Raw genomic sequence first — 20,582 nt, 5'->3', positions numbered from 1 at the left:
TTAGGCAGCAAGCAAGCAATCATTGGGTACCAACTCTAGGGATGCACTTGACAATGATCTAGTGGTTACTTTGCTAGGTTTCCAAATTGCTTCCACTGCAGGTACACAACTTAATGGATACTTAATCATGAAACTGTGGATGGAACATTTGAAACACGCGTTATTAAGACTATTTAGAAGTGTTTCTCAACCCGTGGGTCATGACCCCTTTACAAGGGTTGCCTATCAGATATTTACATTACGACTAATAACAGAAGCAAAATTACAGTTATGAAGTACCAATGAGATACTTTTATGGCTGGGGGGGGTCAGCACAGCATGGAGAACTGTATTACAGGGTCACAACATTGGGAGGCTGAAGGCCAGACTGCTGCTCAGGAGGATCTTTATAGGACATATTCATGATCGCCATGGTTGAGCTTGTGATGATGCTAATCCCTTACTTAATGTCACTGACAAGCAGCAGGAGCTCCTTCATAGTGTCTGTGGTGGCCACATAAAAGCACCAAGATTACTATTCTATTAAGCTCTGTAGCTAATTACAGTCAAATATGTTTTGCTTTTCCAAGCTACAGCCCCTTTAACTCTCAAGCCGTTATTAAAATGGATATTTATCAAGTTGTCTTCAAGTTTGCTGGCTAGGCTCTTCCTTGCCACTCTTGTATTGCTCATTTAGTATGTTCTTTTTCATTTCAGATACCATAATTTTTAGCAATACCATAATTTTCCTTGTTGAGAAAAACTATCTTTCCATTCAGCTGCATATTTTTAATCACATATAATTGCAATAGCTGTTTGATGTCTAATCATTTCCATCTGGGTAATCCTGCAGTTGGCATCTCTTGATTGTCTCTGTCCTTGTTAGTCTCATTTTCCTGGTTCTTCCCAGTTAAAGAACACTGGATAGTGTGTTCTGTGTACACTAAAAGTCCTGTTAGAATTTTCAGAAAAAGTTTGGATTGATTGATAATTGACTGACTGTCTGACTGATTGGCAGAGGGAATCAACTGGTAAGCTCAGACTGAGTTCTGTCTCAACTGAGTGGTAGCTCCTTTGACTTCACGTTTGACACTTTGGGTGTGCTGCCTGGACTCCTTTCTCTGCACATCAGCTTGGGGATGAGTCTCAAGGCACATGGAAGCCCCAAAACAGAATTAAAGATTCCCTTCTAGTTATTCTGGATTGTCCCCAGTGACCCTGGCCGTTCACCCATGCTCCCTGGCCCTTGTCACAGATTTTTCCTACCCCTCTAGCCACAGAACTCGATTCCCATTTTAGCTAATCATGACACCCCCCCCACCCCCGCTGTACCAATCTACGTGAGGGGCCCAACTCTGCTGAAAAGCTAGGACAAAAGGAACAAGACCCTTTTCATATTTAGTGCACAGACTTTTTTTTCAACCGCTGAAGAAAGGCTTTTATTAGAGGGTGAGGAAACACACACAAAGAACCTCTGAAAAGCAGAGCAGGGATTCAGGAGACTCAAGTCCAGTTTCTCCTGTGGCTGGCAGGGAGGGAGGCTGATATGTCCACAACTTTGGAGTAAACATGCCTGATGTGGTCTTGAACTTGTCAGAACAGCCCACCAGCAAGGGGGCCTACTCAGGAGAAAAAGTCCACCAGGCCCTTAGGCCTTTGTCTCAGGTCAGGAGTGTGAGGAAGAAGCCTGAAGTTTGGCATCTTTCTTATCTCTTTTGGGGCCCTTTCCCTGTGAGGGCACAGCCAATAAGATGATGGTTTTGACTCATCTTCAGAGGTTCCCAGGCATTCACTTCTTATGCACCAGTCTGATGTCACAAACAACCAATTGCAGTTACACTTCAGTCTATCAAACATAATTTAAACTCATCTAGATGTAAAAGATTGTTTTCTCTGATCTCATCTTTCTACAGTTTTGGTACATGGCCCAGTCATCTGCACAATTACATTTCATCTTACTAAAAAAGACGTTACTCATCAAGTTAAGGAATTTTCATTAACTTTGACTCTTAATGTACCCTCATGAGGCCATGATAGGAGAAACCCAAAGGCCATCTTCTAAATTTGAATGGATAAAAAGCTTCTCAAACTCTCAAGCCAGACTAATGGCTTCCTTCACAGGATACATCCTGCAATGGACAGAGGTGGCAGAGAAAATATCAGTCTCGCTGATGCTGATGACAGAGCCTACCAATGTTCTTTGGATGGTTGTACTCTTCCTCTAATAAGGGCAAAATTGCCCACAACAACTTTTTTGGAGACCGCATCTCTCTACATAGTCCCGACTAAACCAGAAATTACTATGTAGACCAGGCTGGCCTTGAACTCAGAGATCTTCCTGTCCCTGCCTCCCAGATGCTAGAATTAAGTACAGGAGCTGCCACACCTAGCCTCCCCAACAATTTTCTGAACTACTTTTTTAGTAGGAATTGCAATGGTTGTTGTGTGTCACAGCTTCTATTTCCCTCACATGGCTAGCTCCAAAGACGCACGGTCGTTAAATGGCTGTCTTGTGTTTAGAATCTTTGCCGTCAGTTGTTTATCAAAGCCCCTATTGGTCCTCTTCAGAGGCGCTCTGTTGCCCTCCCTATGTTATCCTTCTCCAGCTTAGAATAAGTGAGAATGGTCTGTACCCCAACACAGCTGCCAGTAGTTAGGGTGACCTTTGAGAGGGGAATGAGGGACTAGGAGAGTTAGACTAATCCTTGATTGGTGCAGAGATGTTTAGTTGCCATCTGTGGGCTAGGATTCAGTAGTTGTATTCTGCTTTGACCAGACCATGAGCATCTCTGACAGCTTCTCCAGAATTCACCTCCTAACACTTACCCCACTATCTGCTCTACCTTCCTCTCTCTCACAGTTTCCGAAATGGTTATCTTTGGTCCCACATCACACCATTATACTTGCTCCTCCCTCAGCATAAAATCTACCGGCTTCTCTGACTTCTTCACGAGAGTCATTCTAATCTGAGGCACGACAGACTTGCTGAGTGGCTGGCTAACTGAGGACCAATCCCTTTAAACAACCTGGGTATTCCAATTCAAGCAAAAATAAAGGATATTTATTGAATGGCTTTCACACCAGATTAGAAAATCAGAATTCAAATTGTCTACTGAGGTAGGCCTTTATACACCCATACCTTACCACTTGAGCCTGAATGATGAAATCTTTGCCTTTTTAAAGATTTATTTTTATTTTACGTGGATGAGTGGTTTGCCTGTATGTATGTGCAGCACTACCAGCATGCCATCCCATAGAGGCCAAAAGAGGGCATTGGATCCCCTGGAACTGGAGTTACATTCGGTTGTGAGCTGCCATGTAAGTGCCTGAGAACTGAACCTGTCTTCTGCAACAGTAGCGGGAGCTCTTAATCACTGAGCCATCTCTCTAGTCCCTAAGCGTTCATCTTTGATGTCCATTTTGCAAGATTTATATCTTACACTGGTTAACTTTTTTATTATTTCTAACAAAGAATATTGAGTGACTCCATGATACAAGTTATTTCAGAGCTTTGCTTTTTGGTTTTTTTTTTTTTTTTTTTTTTTTTTTTTGTATTTGATTCTAAGAGATAGTGGTCATACTATGGCAGAAGCCAGACTGTTCTGTGTTCAAATCCAATTCATTACTACCTGGCTGTGATCTTCAGAGGGCAACAGAGCGCCTCTGAAGAGGACCAATAGGGGCTTTGATAAACAACTGACGGCAAAGATTCTAAACACAAGACAGCCATTTAACGACCGTGCGTCTTTGGAGCTAGCCATGTGAGGGAAATAGAAGCTGTGACACACAACAACCATTGCAATTCCTACTTTTCATTTTTAAGGTTTTATGAATGAGATCACCTACCCTAAAGGAAGGGAAAGCATGTGTTTCGCACACAGCAGACTCAAAACCACCAGGCTACTAGTCCCCTGTATCTCTGGCTACCTTTTACTCTACTCCTGTTTTGACATGCAGATAAGCGAAGCTGACTTACCACGGAATTCCTACACATTAAATGAGTCTTCAGGTTGTGAGGTTGTTTAACATTTTGGAGATTCAATTAAGTTTCTCAAGACTTTCAAGTGTCTCTTGGTTAAGATTTTATGCCTGAGTAAGTCATGTTCATTATGACATTATTTTAATCTTACTAGATGTTTATAGTCTCAGTCTTCTCTATGGACAGCTGAACACCTTAGTGTCTACTGGGTCTGACCTGGGGAACTACCACCCACGCCTACACTTTTGCCATTGAGTAAATCAGTCATTAATGTATAACAGCCAGCAGTGCTGTAATTCCAGTATTAGCACTTGGAGACTGAAACAGGAAGATTATGCATTGTAGGCCAGCTTCAACTACATAGTGAGTTCAAGGCCAGCCTAACTGCATGGTGAAACCCTGTCTTAAAATAAACAAATAATAATAAAAAAGACAATATTTATAATCCTAAAATATGATCTTTCCATCAGTCAGTTACTTCTACTCTAAGGAAGTCCTGCTGTTCATGTGACTTACAGCGGGTGCACCTGTGTGGGCAGGTGAGATGCTCGGCAGGTGATGGCACTTGCCAAGTCTGACAACCTAAGTGATTCCTGGGACCCACATAGTGGAAGGAGAGAACAGACTCCCTACAACTTGTCTTCTGACCTCCACAGAGTGTCATAGTGAACATCTGCACATGCATGAACACAAATGTAATAAATACTAAGAAAACCAGCTTGTGGCTCCACGGTTAATCACATAAAATGTTTGGTTTCCTACCAACAATATTCTCATGAAAATATAAAAAACTTCAGTTGTTTTCATGTGTTTTGAGATTTTAATGTAATTTGTCATTTCTCCCTTCACTTCCTCCCTCCAAACCCTCCCATATACCCCTTTGTTCTCAGTTCAGTCTTTTTCATCAATTATTGCTACATGCATATATGTACATTCATATACATATATTCCCCAAAAGAACACGCCCGATCTGTCTAATAATGTTACTTGTGTTTTTAGGGTGGACTCTTTGGTACTGGGTACCCAATTCATCTAGTGTAGTCTTCCCAGGGAAGACTTTCTCCCACTCAGCATTCTCTAGTTGCTTGTAGTCCTCTGACATACACATTCCTGAAATGCACTGCTCTTCAAAATCCAATAGGCCAGTTCAGGAGACAATCTATGCAAATTTTAACAGTTAAAGCAGGACCAAAGGGTCTTGTGATAATTTTCTAAATTTCCATACATTTTCTCCCACTTGGAAAACTCACTCAGAGGTTTTATATCTTTTCTGAAGAAAGATGTCTAATTATTTTTAAACTATTTTTAAATTAAGAATTTTTGAAAAAAAAAATGAATACTCAACATTTCCTTTCAGGATTTCATAGCCAGGGGCCAGGGAGATAGCTCACTGGATAAAAAGTGTTTGCTGAGCAAGCATGACTGGAGTTAGGATACCAGCACCTACAAGCTCAGCAGTCCAACCACCTGTAATCACAGAAGAACCAAAAAGCTTCAGGTTTAGGGAGAGATCCTGCCTCAATAAGGAGCTATCGTAGAAGACACTCGACATTAACCTCTGGCCTCCACCCACATGTACATACATGCTCACGTTCCCACAGGTGAACATGTATACACAGAAATAATAAAGATTTCATCCCCAAGTCTATGGCCCTGATCTGAGGAGAGGACCCAGTCACTAGCAGAATGTTGATGATGTAATGAATATACAAGCTTTAAATGTCCACTGTATCAGATTATTAAGCTATTTTGGATCCAAACTTTGAGATGGGGTGGGAAAGGTGAGGATTTCATCTTCATGTGAAAATATTGCTCCTGATATTTAGATAGATATTTTTCCAGATGTTTGGTTATGAGTTAAGAATTAATATATACAGTACCAAGGCATAAGTCTCACCCATTTCCTGAGTAACTCAAAACTTATGTCATTTTCTATCAACAAATCATAAATGACATGACCCTTCAGCTTTAAAGAAACATTTAAAGTCATTATAGAATTTTTAACTTCTGAAAAGTGACTTAAGTGTTTTCAAAACAAATACATAAAAAAAAAAAATACTAAAGAAAAGTTAACTCTGAGAAGAGGAACCAACTGTTTTAAATAAGTTTCACCAAACCAATTCAGACAACAGAATGGTCACGGATACTTTTACGGAGGCTTCCGAGTGCAAATTGCCTCCGTCTCCTGAAATTGCACACTCCTGCTGAAGTCCCTCCAGTACCCTATCTAATACTGCAATCACCACCCCCCAGCTACACATTTCCCCCACCTGCACCTATTAGCCTCTATATGGGATCTTCCTTCTATTTCTTTAGCTAGAACACAACTTCAGACAGGAAACTGCTCTTCACCCAGGTGCACACTGAGCACCCAGAATAATGCCACCTGACACAGCTCAGTAACGACTACTCAAAAATGTTCGGATGTCTTGCATTTTATTAATTGGACCAAGTGGCCTACATATGTTTTGTTTTATTATTAATTCCCTTTGTTGTTCAAGAAATCCATTTTTTTGAAGCACATTAATTAGAATAAACTATGTCCTAGTGACATATTATCCCAAAATATTAATGTGATTGTTTCTTGGTTGGGCTAAGTAGTTTGGAGGGGGTGGAGGAAGAACTTCAAGAGTTGTACTCTATGTAGGATCTCAAGAATTGGGCTGACAGAGCCATGGCATGTACAATATGACATACTTGAAGTCACTGCAATAGGAAAGAAAGACAGGATGGCACAGCGATTTCTCACTGCCTTTGCTTGCAAGTGTCTCAGCACTTTGTGACTATTTCACTGGAATGAACTAGTAAACAGGATGCATCAAAACTCTGAGGGGATGGAAATGTAGGGGCGCCCACAGAATGTTTGGAGATCTGCACAGTGTACCAATGCATCTTATACTTCCCAGCATACCCCACAGCTTTCAAGTAGTTTACTAAATTCTTCACCAGAAGGCCAGGATGTGCCTTTCTCTCAGTAACATTCCAAATACCTGTTATTCACAGTAGGGTGTTAATATTCGTTGGATGAATAAAAAGCTAAGAAACAAATCATCAAAAATAATGAACCTTTTAATTGTTTAAAGGAAAAATATTCTCCACAGGAAGTATTTCTAGTCTTATGTCCATTGGTAGCCAAACGGAACTTCATAAAAAAACACTTCCACAACTCCAACTTTGGTTTAATGTACAACTTTGATATATCTTATTAATGCACACATCAAGAGGCTACTAACAAATTCATTAATATTCAAGATCATCCAAGATTAACATTTTATTACAAAGAACTGCAATATCCCAGTGGGAAACTTTTGCTTGAACCAAATTCCATCTCTACTCTAGCACTTCCAAAACTAATTCTCCCATACACATCCCACAAACACACACACACACACACACACACACACACACACACACACACACACACACACACACACCTGCAAACTCAGTAGAGAATGGGGGGAATTTAATGGAGACAGAAAATAGATACTAAGATAGTAGTTGTAAATGTAGGAGTATCATTTAGACAACTGCACAAAACAGGCAGAAAATCTCAAAGGCAAACATGACAGCCAGTAAGTGAACACATTTCAACATTAAGAATTTTACTGTAAGCTGAAACACACGCCTTGCTCTAATTCTACATGAATCTAACCATTGTGACAGAGGAGATCCCACATATGAGAAGACAAATTATTTTTAATCTTAAAAAACAAAAATTATAAATCCTTGTTAAACACTTCATTTAAAAATACGCAGCTTTATTTTAAAATGCAGTATGCTCAAAAATGGCAGTTAATGTCTCCCATATACGTAAGTTTCTTAAGACAACACACTTTTTTTTATAAATTATAAAATGCTTTCAGCTAAATGTTTCATGAAAAGTCTCAAATGACTGTCAGAGTTTGTTATAAGCCCACCACAATACTAAACATTCAGAGCTAAAATGTAACAATTTGTGAACTAGTAAGATTCTCGTGTGATGCAAGTCACAGGAGCACACATATAAAGACAGCTGAGTGATAAATCAGTAGTAGTTCTTGCTTTTATTTAGGGGACAGGATGAGACACAAATTTGTTCTAAACTGAGCAACCGTTTGCTAACTACAAGAGGAATAGACTGATAAAGGTCACTGCTCACACAGTGCTTCACATACCCTGCTTTAAAATGGTTCTCGAAGAGAAATACCCACATTAAGCTTGCTATGCTAAACCAATAGAACCGTGCTTACTTCTTCACCATCCTCATGCCTACAATAAACATTCAGGTAGACCCACAGAAGAAAGGTCTCTCTATAATGCACATATTCCATACCTGCTGCATTAAAAAGTGACCTAATCAGTGGTCATTTCCTAAAAACTAAGCTAAAAGGCTTTGGAGACATACACAGTACAGAATTAAGTTTTTAAAAGAAAATATACATGAGTAAACAAAAAAGTGATTGCTTAGTCACTAAAATGTATCTAACAATACGGGGTGTGCCTCCGAGGGCAAGGGAACTGTGATGATGTTCTGTCAGGAAAGAATTCTCAGATTACCTAAATTAAGAGCCAGAGGACTGTTACTAATGACACTACACTGCTCTCTTCACACTGTTGAAAGCTCCTCACCCAGATCCTGATACCTGTTGAAAGATGGAAAACAGCCATAGGATAGCCATAAAAATGTGTTCTGACATTAAAAGGAACTCAACCAGTAGGGTTCCTGTTGCAATGTAATTCCACAGAAACCCATTCTCTTCGGACTCCTACTTTAAAAGCGTTCCATTGGCTGTGGGTGGGGTTTTAGGTACTGCTCTCTGCACCAGACTGGACTGGCTACCGCTGTTTCCATTCAGCAACATTTCTCTCTGCCCTAGCAACAGCACTGATAAATAAAAGCTACATGCAAGCCATTGAAGACTATGCTTTAAATGTATCGCAAATTATCTAGCAAAATATGAAAGAACTAAAAATTTCATGCTAGAAGTAAATTAACTGGACTTATGGGTCTTGATTTTTTGGGAGCCTTGCAGAAGCCTGCATGTTAAACACTGGTGATTTTTAAATTCTCAATGGAAATGGTGATGGCATTCACTGAGCCAAGTCAGCTCAAATTACAGTGTAATAGGGACATGATCTAAAAGCAAAATGCTAAGAAACTACAGTTTTCAAACATCATCCAATTATCTTATAAATCAAAATACCTTTACATTCAAGTTTTAACCCATACACACTACCTAAAAATTCTAAAGAAAATGTGTGAATTCATACAATCTTCAAATTCCTTTACACAATTACGTAATTCAATTTACTTAAAAAAAAGATCAGAGAGAAACTATAAACTTTATGTAACATTAAAATTCCACAGTGGCATGAACAGTCAGTCTGCTTACTTTCAGAACATCTGTACAAACTACACTGCCAAAAATTACGTTTTGTTCAAAAGATATGCCTTACTTTAACCTTTAAGAATATTAGAAACGAGATTACATTTGAGCCCACTATTCTGAACATCCACCTTCATATGGGACAAGTCCCAATGGCCAACTGCAGAATTAGAAAACAGAAAGCCACAGAACAGACCTGAGACATCAAGGGGGGGGGGGGGCTATCTTCAGACATCTGGCTTTGTAAAACAGAAATAAGCACCGTGCTCAAAAGAAACCTTGAACTTTTTCAAGATTAAGATATCCCTTACTATGCCTGGAATAATTTATGAAGTGATGACTGACTAAGGTTCAAAGTACTTCCCTTAGCCATGAATAGACCGATACGTGTCTACTCCCGAGCTGACAAAGGCATGCTTTTCTAACAGTCGGCTTTGAAGAACATGAAGAAAAAAACTGAAAAACCTACAGGAACTTTGTAATCACATTTGGCTGCCCATTACTGGACATTTCAATGGGTTTAAGCAATTTGAACTGTAAATACTCTCGTTTAATAAAACAGCCACACAATGACAAGAATGAGACTTTAATCAGTTTTAAGTGGAGTTTATAACACTAAGATAAAGGGTTGTTAACAAACACAGTAACAAATGGACATCTGATTGGCATGAGGCATTATCCTGTACACATCATACTTGTGTATCCTCAGTGCATAGCATTTACACACAGAGCCACTGCTGCACAGCACAAGAGTATCTGAAGAGGCTGAATCGGAGTAAGGCTGTTTTACAGACTCGATTTTTTAGTATATATATTCTATATGAAACAGATTGAACTTCTGAACTGGCAGGCAGAAGGCAACTCTGCCATACTACAGTAAAAGCCCCCAGTTTAGTGCACAGTTCCACCCCTTCCGTCTGCATGCATGACACATTAACAGTATTTAAAGGTAAACGAGGCACTTTGTGGCAACCACAGCCATCGTTATGAACATATTGCACAAATTTTCTAGAACTAAACATGTAACTTGTAACCTACTTTTATTTTTAAAGCTGAAACATTTGATGCTGCCGGTAAACTCCACTTAAGTTTATAACCTGTGCCACAGCAAAGAATGGTGATGCTATTTAATTCAACTACCCTTTTACAATTATGGCAAAAATGTCCAAGAGGAATTACAGAGGACTTGGGATGGTACAGTGCCCAACTGTATGCCTTCTTAAAAGTGATGCCTTCAAGTCATTTCAGACACGTAAGCTGCTGCACATCCAAAAAGTCTAAGAAAGCATTCCAGAAACATGGGAGAGATTACCTACAGAATGCATTTCAGGCTAATCGTGAATACTGTCATAAATAAAGTTTTAATTAGGACTCAAAAACCTTTCAGTCATAGCAATTCTTGTCAAATTCTATGGGGATGGTAACTGAAATAAAGTAAGGAGAGTATGTATAATATATATTTATATATATAATATATATATAATGCCATTTTTCCATTTCCAATGACTACACCATAAAATGTAAGCAAGGCTTCTCAAAAACACTGAAACATTCAAAATCAAAACCCTCATTCAGACCTTCACATTCCAAAGGAAAAATATTAACAGTGCAACAGCCCATTGTAATGTCATTATTCATGACCTGGCCCTCTGTGTTACAAATTGGAACAATACAAGTTATAGTTTAGCATGCTGTGCCCAAAACTAACAAAGAACAGTGTTCATCACTATCTCCAAAACACCAATAGCTGCTTTTCATTTTAGTCAACCACTTTCAGCTTTTAGGAAAGACAAGGTGGTATACAAATTTCAATGATGAGATCGTAAGAAAAGTTGTCTCTAACTTTATCACTTTATCAACAGTCAATCAATATTCATGTATCAATGTTTAAATATAAATGTGTAAATCCTAATAGCTTTGTTACAATTTTAAAAATTTTATTGGTTGAGTGAAACTGATGAGGTATGGAAAATACATCAACATTATTTTCTAAGAATATTTTAGATGACGTTCTGCCTAATCTACTTACCATCAAACTATAAATGCTTCTCTGGTGGGTCCTACGCAATCTGTACTTGTAAATTAACTAGGTCAGACCACAGCTAGTGAACAATTTCAGCACCAATAAGTTATTGAAAATGGGACTTCACACCATTAAGAAATATAATGGCTGGATATTCAAATGTCAAGGTCAAGGTCTAATTTGAAAGACACCAAATTCCCAAGGGAAAAAAAAATCCTTTTTAATAGTATCTTCACATTACCATTACAATAGTAGTTGTACTCTTGCTTTAAATTGTATGCAGTCTGGGCATATCGAACATATAATGATATTTAAGAAGTAAAATTGAAGCCCTAATCCCATCTCTACCACTATAAAGAGTCACTCAACACTGCACATTAAAAAGATTTACTCTTTCAATAGCAAGTCAATAAAGCATCTGTAGGACAATTCCTACTGAAAAACGTAAATGCCTTATTATTTGTGCAGTGCTGAAAATTTACTGCAACTCTAATTTCCTTTTTAACACAAACAATGACTTTTTTAATATACACATTATATGTATTCAGTATTCAAGTAAAATTCCCTAACAGTTAATGACATTTAAAAAATGTGCAAAACTGCAAAACTCATTGTAATAGAATGTGTAAGGTCAAAGGGTGGGGCATCTGACAGCTACTGGACTGAGTAAGTGCATCATCCATCTTTGTAGAAAAAAAAACAAACTGCTTACTGTTGAATCTCAAATTGAAATTTCCTGTGAAGAATTACAAAATATTTTATATTTAACGAGAAAAGAAACTGGCAGCCAGCACATGAAGCATCCACAGTAGGTATATGATTGAAAATTAATAAAAACAGATGTAAGTTGTTGACTGATGTAGGTACGAATAGCATCTGACTTTTAGCACTGGCCTTGATTACAGGAGATGGAGCAGTCATTACAACTGAGAAAGCATACTGAATAAATCATTGTCAATTTTTCTGTTTCCAGCCCATTCTTTGTTGATAGCCTCCACATTTGTATGGTTAAGTCATTGTTGCTGTGTCTCTTATCTATGACCACATTATTTTTATATCCCTTCATTTGTGGATTCTTAAGATGCTGTAGAAGGTTCATTCCTGTACCCCAATACAAATGTAATCGCTCTAGCTGCCTTTTCTAGCACCAATAATGCTCTTAAAAATGCACAAACAAAAGCAGTGACAGCGGCCAATTTCTTGGATGTCCAGATTAGTAACTGTAGCATGCTAAAGAAAGGTGCCTGTAAGTAGCTGGAGATGGTATATGGTCCAGAGCCCAGCTAAAAATATTCCTTTCTGAGCATTCCCTCCATTCCCTCAACCCAAGAACATGCATTAGAATGTAGCAAAACCTCGTAAGAAACTTCTCTTAGCCAACTGCAAACATATCTGTTGCCACAAGTGCAAGGGGGTAGGACGTGAACCTGGGACTCAGAGCTCTTCAGCCACTTCAGCTGGTGACAGAAAATAAAAGGAAAAACTCCTACGTATACACATCAGTCTGTCTCCACTTTTTATAAAACTGGAATAAAATGGGAAAGTGCCATTTTTATTTATCCTAATTGAATTTTAAATGTCCTTTTGACACAAAAAGGTATATACATGACACAGCTACACAAGCTTTTTCAACTGGACAACAAGTGTCAACCCTGTGGATGGATAGGGTGAAACAAGATTGGTCAGGAAAAGAGAATTGTTCCTATAACTGCAATCTGACACAATGTCCTATTGCCATTAAAAAAAAAAAAAAAAAAGGTCCATTTCAGTTTATTCAAGTTTTTTTTTTTCATGGTATTTTATCCCTCTTGATAAAAAAAAAAAATCAGACTTTTGTAATTTGTGAATGCTGATCTTCATCAAAAGGTTCATTCTCTGGATCAGAGTCAGTGGTGTCAGAGTATCTGTAATGATCAGGTTCATTGTCACTAACATCTGGTGTCACAGAAGTTGAACTGCTAGCCTCTGGATTGGATGGTTCCTCTACTGTTTTTGTAAAGTATAATTTCACCTAGAGAAAGAAAGTTTAAGATGGAAATGAACAATTAAGATAAGTTTCATATTAGCGAAGGCTAATATAATATAAAGGCAAAAGCTAATAATAATAATAAATGTTATAGATTCACTTGAAAGTACTGTAGCAAACAAATTTTGAAAGGTACTGATTTTCAAACGACCTTAAGGTTGCCTAAAGAAAAATAAGCTATATGATTCTATAAAAGAAATGCAAACTGAAGGCAATGACCTCTGGAACTCACTAAATGTTTTTCAATCACAAAAATTCAATTTACAAATGCTTAAGCTTCTAAAACATTTCTCTTTATATCTCTGAGACGACTCTATTTTTATATTAGTAACACTATACACCCACTGATTGATAATAATGTGTTCAAGATCTATTAGCCCTAAAATCTTCACCTACATTGAGAATGGAGGATGCTAACAAGAGACCACACAGTGATCCAGAGTGGGTCAACGGCCTTTACATGCACGGCTGCAGTAAAACTAACTTAAGTATTTTCATTTTAAAGGAAAAGAAACGAAGATCCAGAAGACCAGGCAACATATTAAATACGTTGAATAGCAGACAGGAGGCTGGATTTAAACCAGATCCATGTTCTATCTATAGCTTCTCTCCCATTATTTAAGTCATAAATTTTTCTTACAGCCAACATTTGCTTTAAGTTACCCCTTCAAAGTATCTCACTAATTTCACCACCCTCCCTGCCACTACTTCCAACAATGCAGCCACTGCCTCTGTCTGTCCTAAGTCACTGCCAAGGGCTCCTGCAGCCACCGCCTCTATCTGTCCTAAGTCACTGCCAAGGGCTCCTGCAGCCACCGCCTCTATCTGTCCTAAGTCACTGCCAAGGGCTCACTTTCCCACTCACTCCAGCTTCAGCCCTGGCGCCTCTCCCTAGTTTCCTAGCCAGTCCCAATTTAAGCGAGGGAACTGAATGTTTAAAGACAAGCTCAGACTCTATCTTTTCTGTGCTGAGCACTGTGTACTGTCACATCAGGACTGGTTTTCTTGTGACTCCTTCAGTGGAACTGACTTTGACCACTCAAATACACCAAGCTCATTCCTGCCTCGGGATCCTTGCATCCACTTCTCCTCTTCCCAAACAGCAGCTAGTTTGCCCATTTCATCCAGACCTCTCTTTACTATCATCCACTTGCCCAGGTCACTTTACCAGTTGCATGTCTCATAGTGTCTACCTTGATATATTTATTCAGTGACGAGAAACACATTTAAAAGCAAGTGGTTGTCAGGTGAGGCAGGAGAAATGCCGTTCAAGGACAGCCTGGACCTGCATAGCAAGATCCTATCTAAAAAACAGGAAACAGAAAAACAGTTGACAGAAATATAAGTTTATAGAAAAGAAAGGAAAAGAAAACCCGAGTGCTCTATAGGAAACTTAAACTTGAGATCCAAAGGCATTGAATATTAGTTCTGTTTTCACTTAACACATGTAACGGTCTATTCTAAGTATTAGGGGTATTATTATGTTTATAATCTATGGTTCCGTTTGTTACATGTGAATGAAACAAATACAATAGAATTAAAAAAGGAAAAAGGAAAGACTGGAGGGGAGGAGGGAGAGGAGGAGAAAGAGGAGGAAAAGGAACAAGAGCAAGTAGAGTAATGAATAGAGAAAGGAAGGCTAGACAACCCCTTAGGGATGTTACAAATTGAAGAGCGACACAGTATTAGTTTTAAATGAGTAAAGCCAAGTTCTCCAGCTACACACCTAGAATAAAATGTATGCTCCCACCCCAAAGATGGCTTTAACTCACCTTAAAATTTGGAGAAAAGTATCTGTTGGCCTTGTCTTTGTTTGCTTTGTCGAGATCATTTTTTGTTAAGGTCAGTACTAGATACTCCTTGTCATTATCTGCACGCTCTATACTGCAAATACTGTCAATTTCCTGATCACAGAGACTCCCGTTCTCCACTTTTTCTGATGTTTCCTCTGGTCCTGGTATGAAGAACGTATTTACCCAAAAGTGAAACATTTTGTCCTAAAAAAGGAAAGGAAGATGTATTTCACTTATTTAAGAATGTATCACAAATAGTCAATATAATGAACCATATATAATTAGGATTCTAAGTGAAAGCAAACAACCTATGAAATGTCACATTCTTTTTTTTTTGTTTTGTTTTGTTTTTTGTTTTTTGTTTTTTTTTTTTGATTTTTCGAGACAGGGTTTCTCTGTGTAGCTTTGTGCCTTTCCTGGGACTCACTTGGTAGCCCAGGCTGGCCTCGAACTCACAGATCCGCCTGCCTCTGCCTCCCGAGTGCTGGGATTAAAGGCGTGCGCCACCACCGCCCGGCAAAATGTCACATTCTTAGTCATTAAGTTCTCTTTTACTCAAATTTCAGATAAAACTATAATCGTGTAAAATATGTTAACATTCTAAGTAAATAAAATATTTTTGACTCTAATACTGGATTGTAACAATGTTTTGAGTTTATATGTATGTAGATATACGCAAAGTTCAGATGTTTTACTTCAACAGAAGCCCTAGGAAGGTCAGTATCAACTCCCTAAGGAAATATGGCTGCTCTATTTTTGTCTGGATATAGATATGTACACCCTGTTGCATGCCTGGTGCCTATGGAGACCAGAAAGGGATTCAGATCCCCTGGGACTGGAGTTACAGATGATTATAAATAAACCAACATGTGAGTGCTGGGAATCAACTGTGGGTTCTTTGGAAGAACAGTCAGTGCTCCTAACTGCTGAGCCATCTCTCCAGCCCATGACAAGCCTTTTAAAAACCTATTGACCTCAGTTATTATAGCGAAGTTGTTAACTTAGCAATTAATTATATTTTACTTAGAAAAAAAAAGTTAATATTTAAACTTTTAAAATAAGTTAACATTTAAACTTCCAAAATGTAGCTCATTGATGTGTACTAATTTTCTGAAACTGTTTTTATTTAAATCAGAACAGGCACTTAACTAAGTTAGGAAAAGCTATGCTGAATGCCAATTTATGTAAAGTAATCTAAGATATAAAAATATAAATATCCAATCTTCAGTTTCGTGTATATAAATGTGCAATTAAGATCTGGAGTAAGAAATAGCACATTCCTAAAAGTACAAGGAGATGGTGAGGTATCTATTTTAGAAAACAATATAAAGCCAAGTGTGGTTGTACATGCCTATAATCACAGCACTTGGGAGGTTGAGGCAAAAGGACTGCTTCATCTGAGGCCAACCTGGGCTACTTAAGTGAATTCCAGGCCAGCCTGAGCTACAATGTGAGGACCTATCTCCAAACAAACACTAACAAGAAAATGGGCACATACAATTTTATGTGAATCAGAGTCCTGTGAGAAGTAGGAGGATAAACCAAAGCCTTCTAAATATCTGATTTTTTGGAATATTGGCTCACACCTATTGTAGTCTCAAAAAAAAAAAAAATCAAACAAACAGTAACTCAAAGATACTGAGATATACTTTGCTTTTTTTTTTTTCTTTATTAGAGGTAGAAAATGAGTCTGATAAAAATATTAATTTGGTATGTTTGTGATTTTTCTCCTGATAAATCAAATTAACATTTCAAAGTTTTATAGCAAGTGAAATTTCCTTTTATTACTTTAAACAGATCTAAAACTTGATCTGGTAATATACTACCCTGTGGGCTTCATAGGTGTGTCTCTTCTATAGTCGGTGTCTTTCTCTGTTACCAGCTAAAACTTCTGCACATTAGACTCGTTTTAAATGTTTACAATATTCCAAACTAAGGATATTATAGCTGAGCTTTTGTCTTCTCTTAAGTGTATCTCAAGCCTTAGTAATTCTGAACTTAAATGTTTAAGTATATCAATTTTTAAAAATTACTTCTTCATAGTCATTTCTTTCACCTAAGTAATACTGACTAAACTCAGCAAATCTGAGGAAACAAAATGTAAAATAGCCCAGTCTCAAGAAACATAAACACAAATGTGTAAAATGAGGCGTGTGTCACTGCATAAGATCACAGAACAAACCAAAACCAAACTCAGAAACACACAAAGGTTCTGCTTACACGTCTCATCAATACCACAGATGAGGCATGGTGTCTGCAAATCTTAACAAGAAATCCATCAAAGCTCAGTGGACAGCAAAGGAATATAGCATCTAAGTCTCTTTAAGAAAAAGGTCTGAGGTCACTCAAGGCACGGCTATGTCTACCCAATAGAACTGAAGTGCAAACCTTTTTGAGCATCTTGTTCTGTTTGTGGAAGAACTCTACTTTGATGTCACCACACACAGGCAATGGCTGAGGGAACTCAAAGTACATGAACTTGTCTTCCCGTCGTGTGGGTCCTGAATTGGAGGAATATATCTTCACCTTTAGCTGGCAGACCACAAACTGAGGATCTATATGGTTAAATACATACATGATCACTTCACAGGAAATGCCTTTAACATTCAAATTATCAGAAACTATTTTAATGATATAGTAATAGAATAAAGATAAAATGATAATTCTTCATACTGACTGCTCACCTAAAACAAATCAATAGAAATAAGTTAGTTAAAAATGACTCACTCCAAGTAAGGACTGCTCCACTTTGAACCTTTATGTAAAGTTCTGTTACAGATAGGAAAATCAATGGCTACTTCATAAACAGTAAGTTCCAACATATTAATATGAATATCAAAGCTTTACATTAACATTAGGGAAAAGACCCATCACAAATTACCATAAACATAAAATAGTTTAAACAACTTTCTAGGACTTTTTTGAACTACATAAAGGAAATAGTATGAGAAAATTTTAATAACCTCTACAACATAAGCCTAAGCATTTATAATATATAAAATATTGATCATCATTCTTTTGACCTCTTGCCCATATTTTAATATATTACTTTTATTAATTCCTTGAGAATTTCATCTATGTATTCAATGTATTTTGACCCAATTCACTTCCCACTTCTCCCTCTAACTCTTCCTGATTGCATACCCCAAGTCTCCTACGAAACTTCGCATTCTCTCTCTCTCTCTCTCTCTCTCTCTCTCTCTCTCTCTCTCCTTCCCTCCCCCTCTCCCTCTCTCTCTCTGAACACCATCGAGCCCAGTTTGTGCTGCCCATACCCACACAGGGGCGGAGCCCACATTTATTTTAAAGTAATGGAAACGCACAATCATGCTAAATAGAAAGGAAAATATCCTATATGTCCACAGGAAATGCAGCAGGCTCCAAAGGAAAACTACAACAAGGCTATCCTTCCCTCTAAACACTGTTTTCATCAACAATTTCACCAACACCAATCCAGGTCTGTTTTTAAATTGCTGTTTAAGTACAACTTCTCAAACATCGTCATGATTTGATCAGCAACTCAACCAATAGATGGTTATGGATGTGGAAAGGAAAAGATGTTTTTTGTTGTTTTGTGGGGTTTTGGTTTGTTGGAGGCTGGGGGCGGGGTGTTGTTTTTTTTTTTTTTGTCGAGATAGGGTTTTCAACTGTGTAGTCCTGGCTGTCCTGGAACTTACTCTGTAGAGTAGACTGGCTCCGAACTCACAGAAATCCACCTGCCTCTGCCTCTGTCTCCTGAGTGCTGGGATTAAAGGCATGCGCCACCACTGTCTGGCATTTTATTTCTAAAATATACTCAAATTCATTTATAGCTAGAGAGAAACAGGACACTACTAATATGTTCAAATTAGAAGATTTGTGTGTAGATATGTGGCATAAAAGTATCAATATCAAAGGTATTATTTCTTTCAAGATGAGATTTTTATCAATGTGACCAATGATGGAGAAAATGTGAAAGCCAAACTAATCTAAGTGAAATTGCTAACACAGAGGTCTATGTATTTAACAAATAAAAGCAATAACATAGCAATCATCTTATAGAAAACAGGACCCTTAACAAAACATATGGGGATTTATTTATTTTGGTTTTTTTCGAGACAGGGTTTCTCTGTGTAGTTTTGGTGCCTTTCCTGGATCTCGCTCTGTAGACCAGGCTGGCCTCAAACTCAAAAGATTCACCTGGCTCTGCCTCCCGAGTGCTGGGATTAAAGGCATGCGCCACCACCGCCCAGCATATATGGGGATGTTCTAACATGGATTTACAAGACAGTTATCATGAAATCCACCCAAAAGGGAGAAACATTATACCAACAATCTGCCAACACATTTCACTTCTATGACTGAAGGTTCAAAGTCCAAGTGCAATGAGACAATTTACAAGGTTCTATACAATAATGAAGTGTAACATGAAACAAATGAACAAAGCATGGTTTCAATGCTGTTGTAAAAAAAAATTATTAGGATAAAAAGCCTTATAATCTTATTAATGAATTATTCTACTAGCTCAGCATCTGATACTACTGGTTTTAAGATTTCAAAACTGACAGTATGTGTATTTCAACTAAACAACATCTAACATGTACATCTCCAAGGCTTGAACAACTGTTAGAAACAATTGACAAGTTAATTACAAATCCGTATTACTTAGAACTTCCCCTAAAAATAAGCTAAAGATGTTTCATTAAATTAATTGGCCTGACCATGCTTCCTGTTTGCAGAATGTGGACTTTGGATTAGGAAAGCAGTTCAACACTTTATGCAGGGTTTAATGGGCCATCCTAATAGGAACATGGAGGACAATGGTGCTCTGAGAACATATAGATTATGATGGGTTGGGGTAGAGGCTCTGTAGTGGAGTACTTGCCTAGTACACAAGAGCCTGGGCTCCACCCTCAGTGTGCGTGCATGTGTGCGTGTGCGTGTGTGTGTGTGTGTGTTGGGGAGGGAGGGGTGTTGAATGATTTTTAACTCGGGGTCTATGGTGATTTGAATAAGAATGGCCCCTAGAGGTTCATATTTTAATGCATAGTCATAAGGAAGTGGCACTACTTGAGAGTGATTAGGAGGGTGGCCTTGTTGGAGGAATTATGTCACTAGGGGTAGGCTTTAGGTTTCAAAAGTTCAAGCCAGGCCCAGTATCTCTGCTCTTCCTGCTGCCTGCAGATCCATATGTAGAACCCTCAGCTCTTTCTCTAGCACCATGTCTGCCTGCATACTGCCATGCTGATAATGGACTAAACCTCTGAAACTGTAAGCAACCCCCAATTAAATGTTTTTTTTTAAGAGTTGCCATGGTCATGATGTCTTTTCACAGAAATACAACACTGACTAAGACAGCGTCCTTAGCTGCCATGTACAATAAAATATCATAAAGTTTTTTAAGAAATTAATAAATGGAAGTACTCCTAAAGCCATT

At 38.1% G+C, this 20,582-nt stretch overlaps 1 protein-coding gene across 2 annotated transcripts in view; it reads right to left on the bottom strand.

Annotated features, from left to right (window-relative positions):
- Window positions 1–7,009: 7,009 nt before the first annotated feature.
- Window positions 7,010–20,582, bottom strand: part of Pten (phosphatase and tensin homolog) — a 74,885-nt gene continuing 61,312 nt past the window's right edge. For both annotated transcript variants that reach the window (XM_042273592.2, XM_076562329.1), the window contains 3 exons: window positions 17,555–17,721; window positions 15,146–15,370; window positions 7,010–13,358 (listed from right to left, as the gene is read on the bottom strand). In XM_042273592.2, the coding sequence (XP_042129526.1) occupies window positions 13,173–13,358; window positions 15,146–15,370; window positions 17,555–17,721 (578 nt within the window). In that variant the 3' untranslated portion in view covers window positions 7,010–13,172. The remainder of the gene's footprint in view (window positions 13,359–15,145; window positions 15,371–17,554; window positions 17,722–20,582) is intronic.

Source organism: Peromyscus maniculatus, chromosome 1 (assembly GCF_049852395.1).
Source record: "Peromyscus maniculatus bairdii isolate BWxNUB_F1_BW_parent chromosome 1, HU_Pman_BW_mat_3.1, whole genome shotgun sequence".
Classification (NCBI taxonomy): Eukaryota; Metazoa; Chordata; class Mammalia; order Rodentia; family Cricetidae; genus Peromyscus; species Peromyscus maniculatus.
Note: the sequence above shows the minus strand (reverse complement) of the source record. Positions and strands in the feature narration are given on the sequence as shown.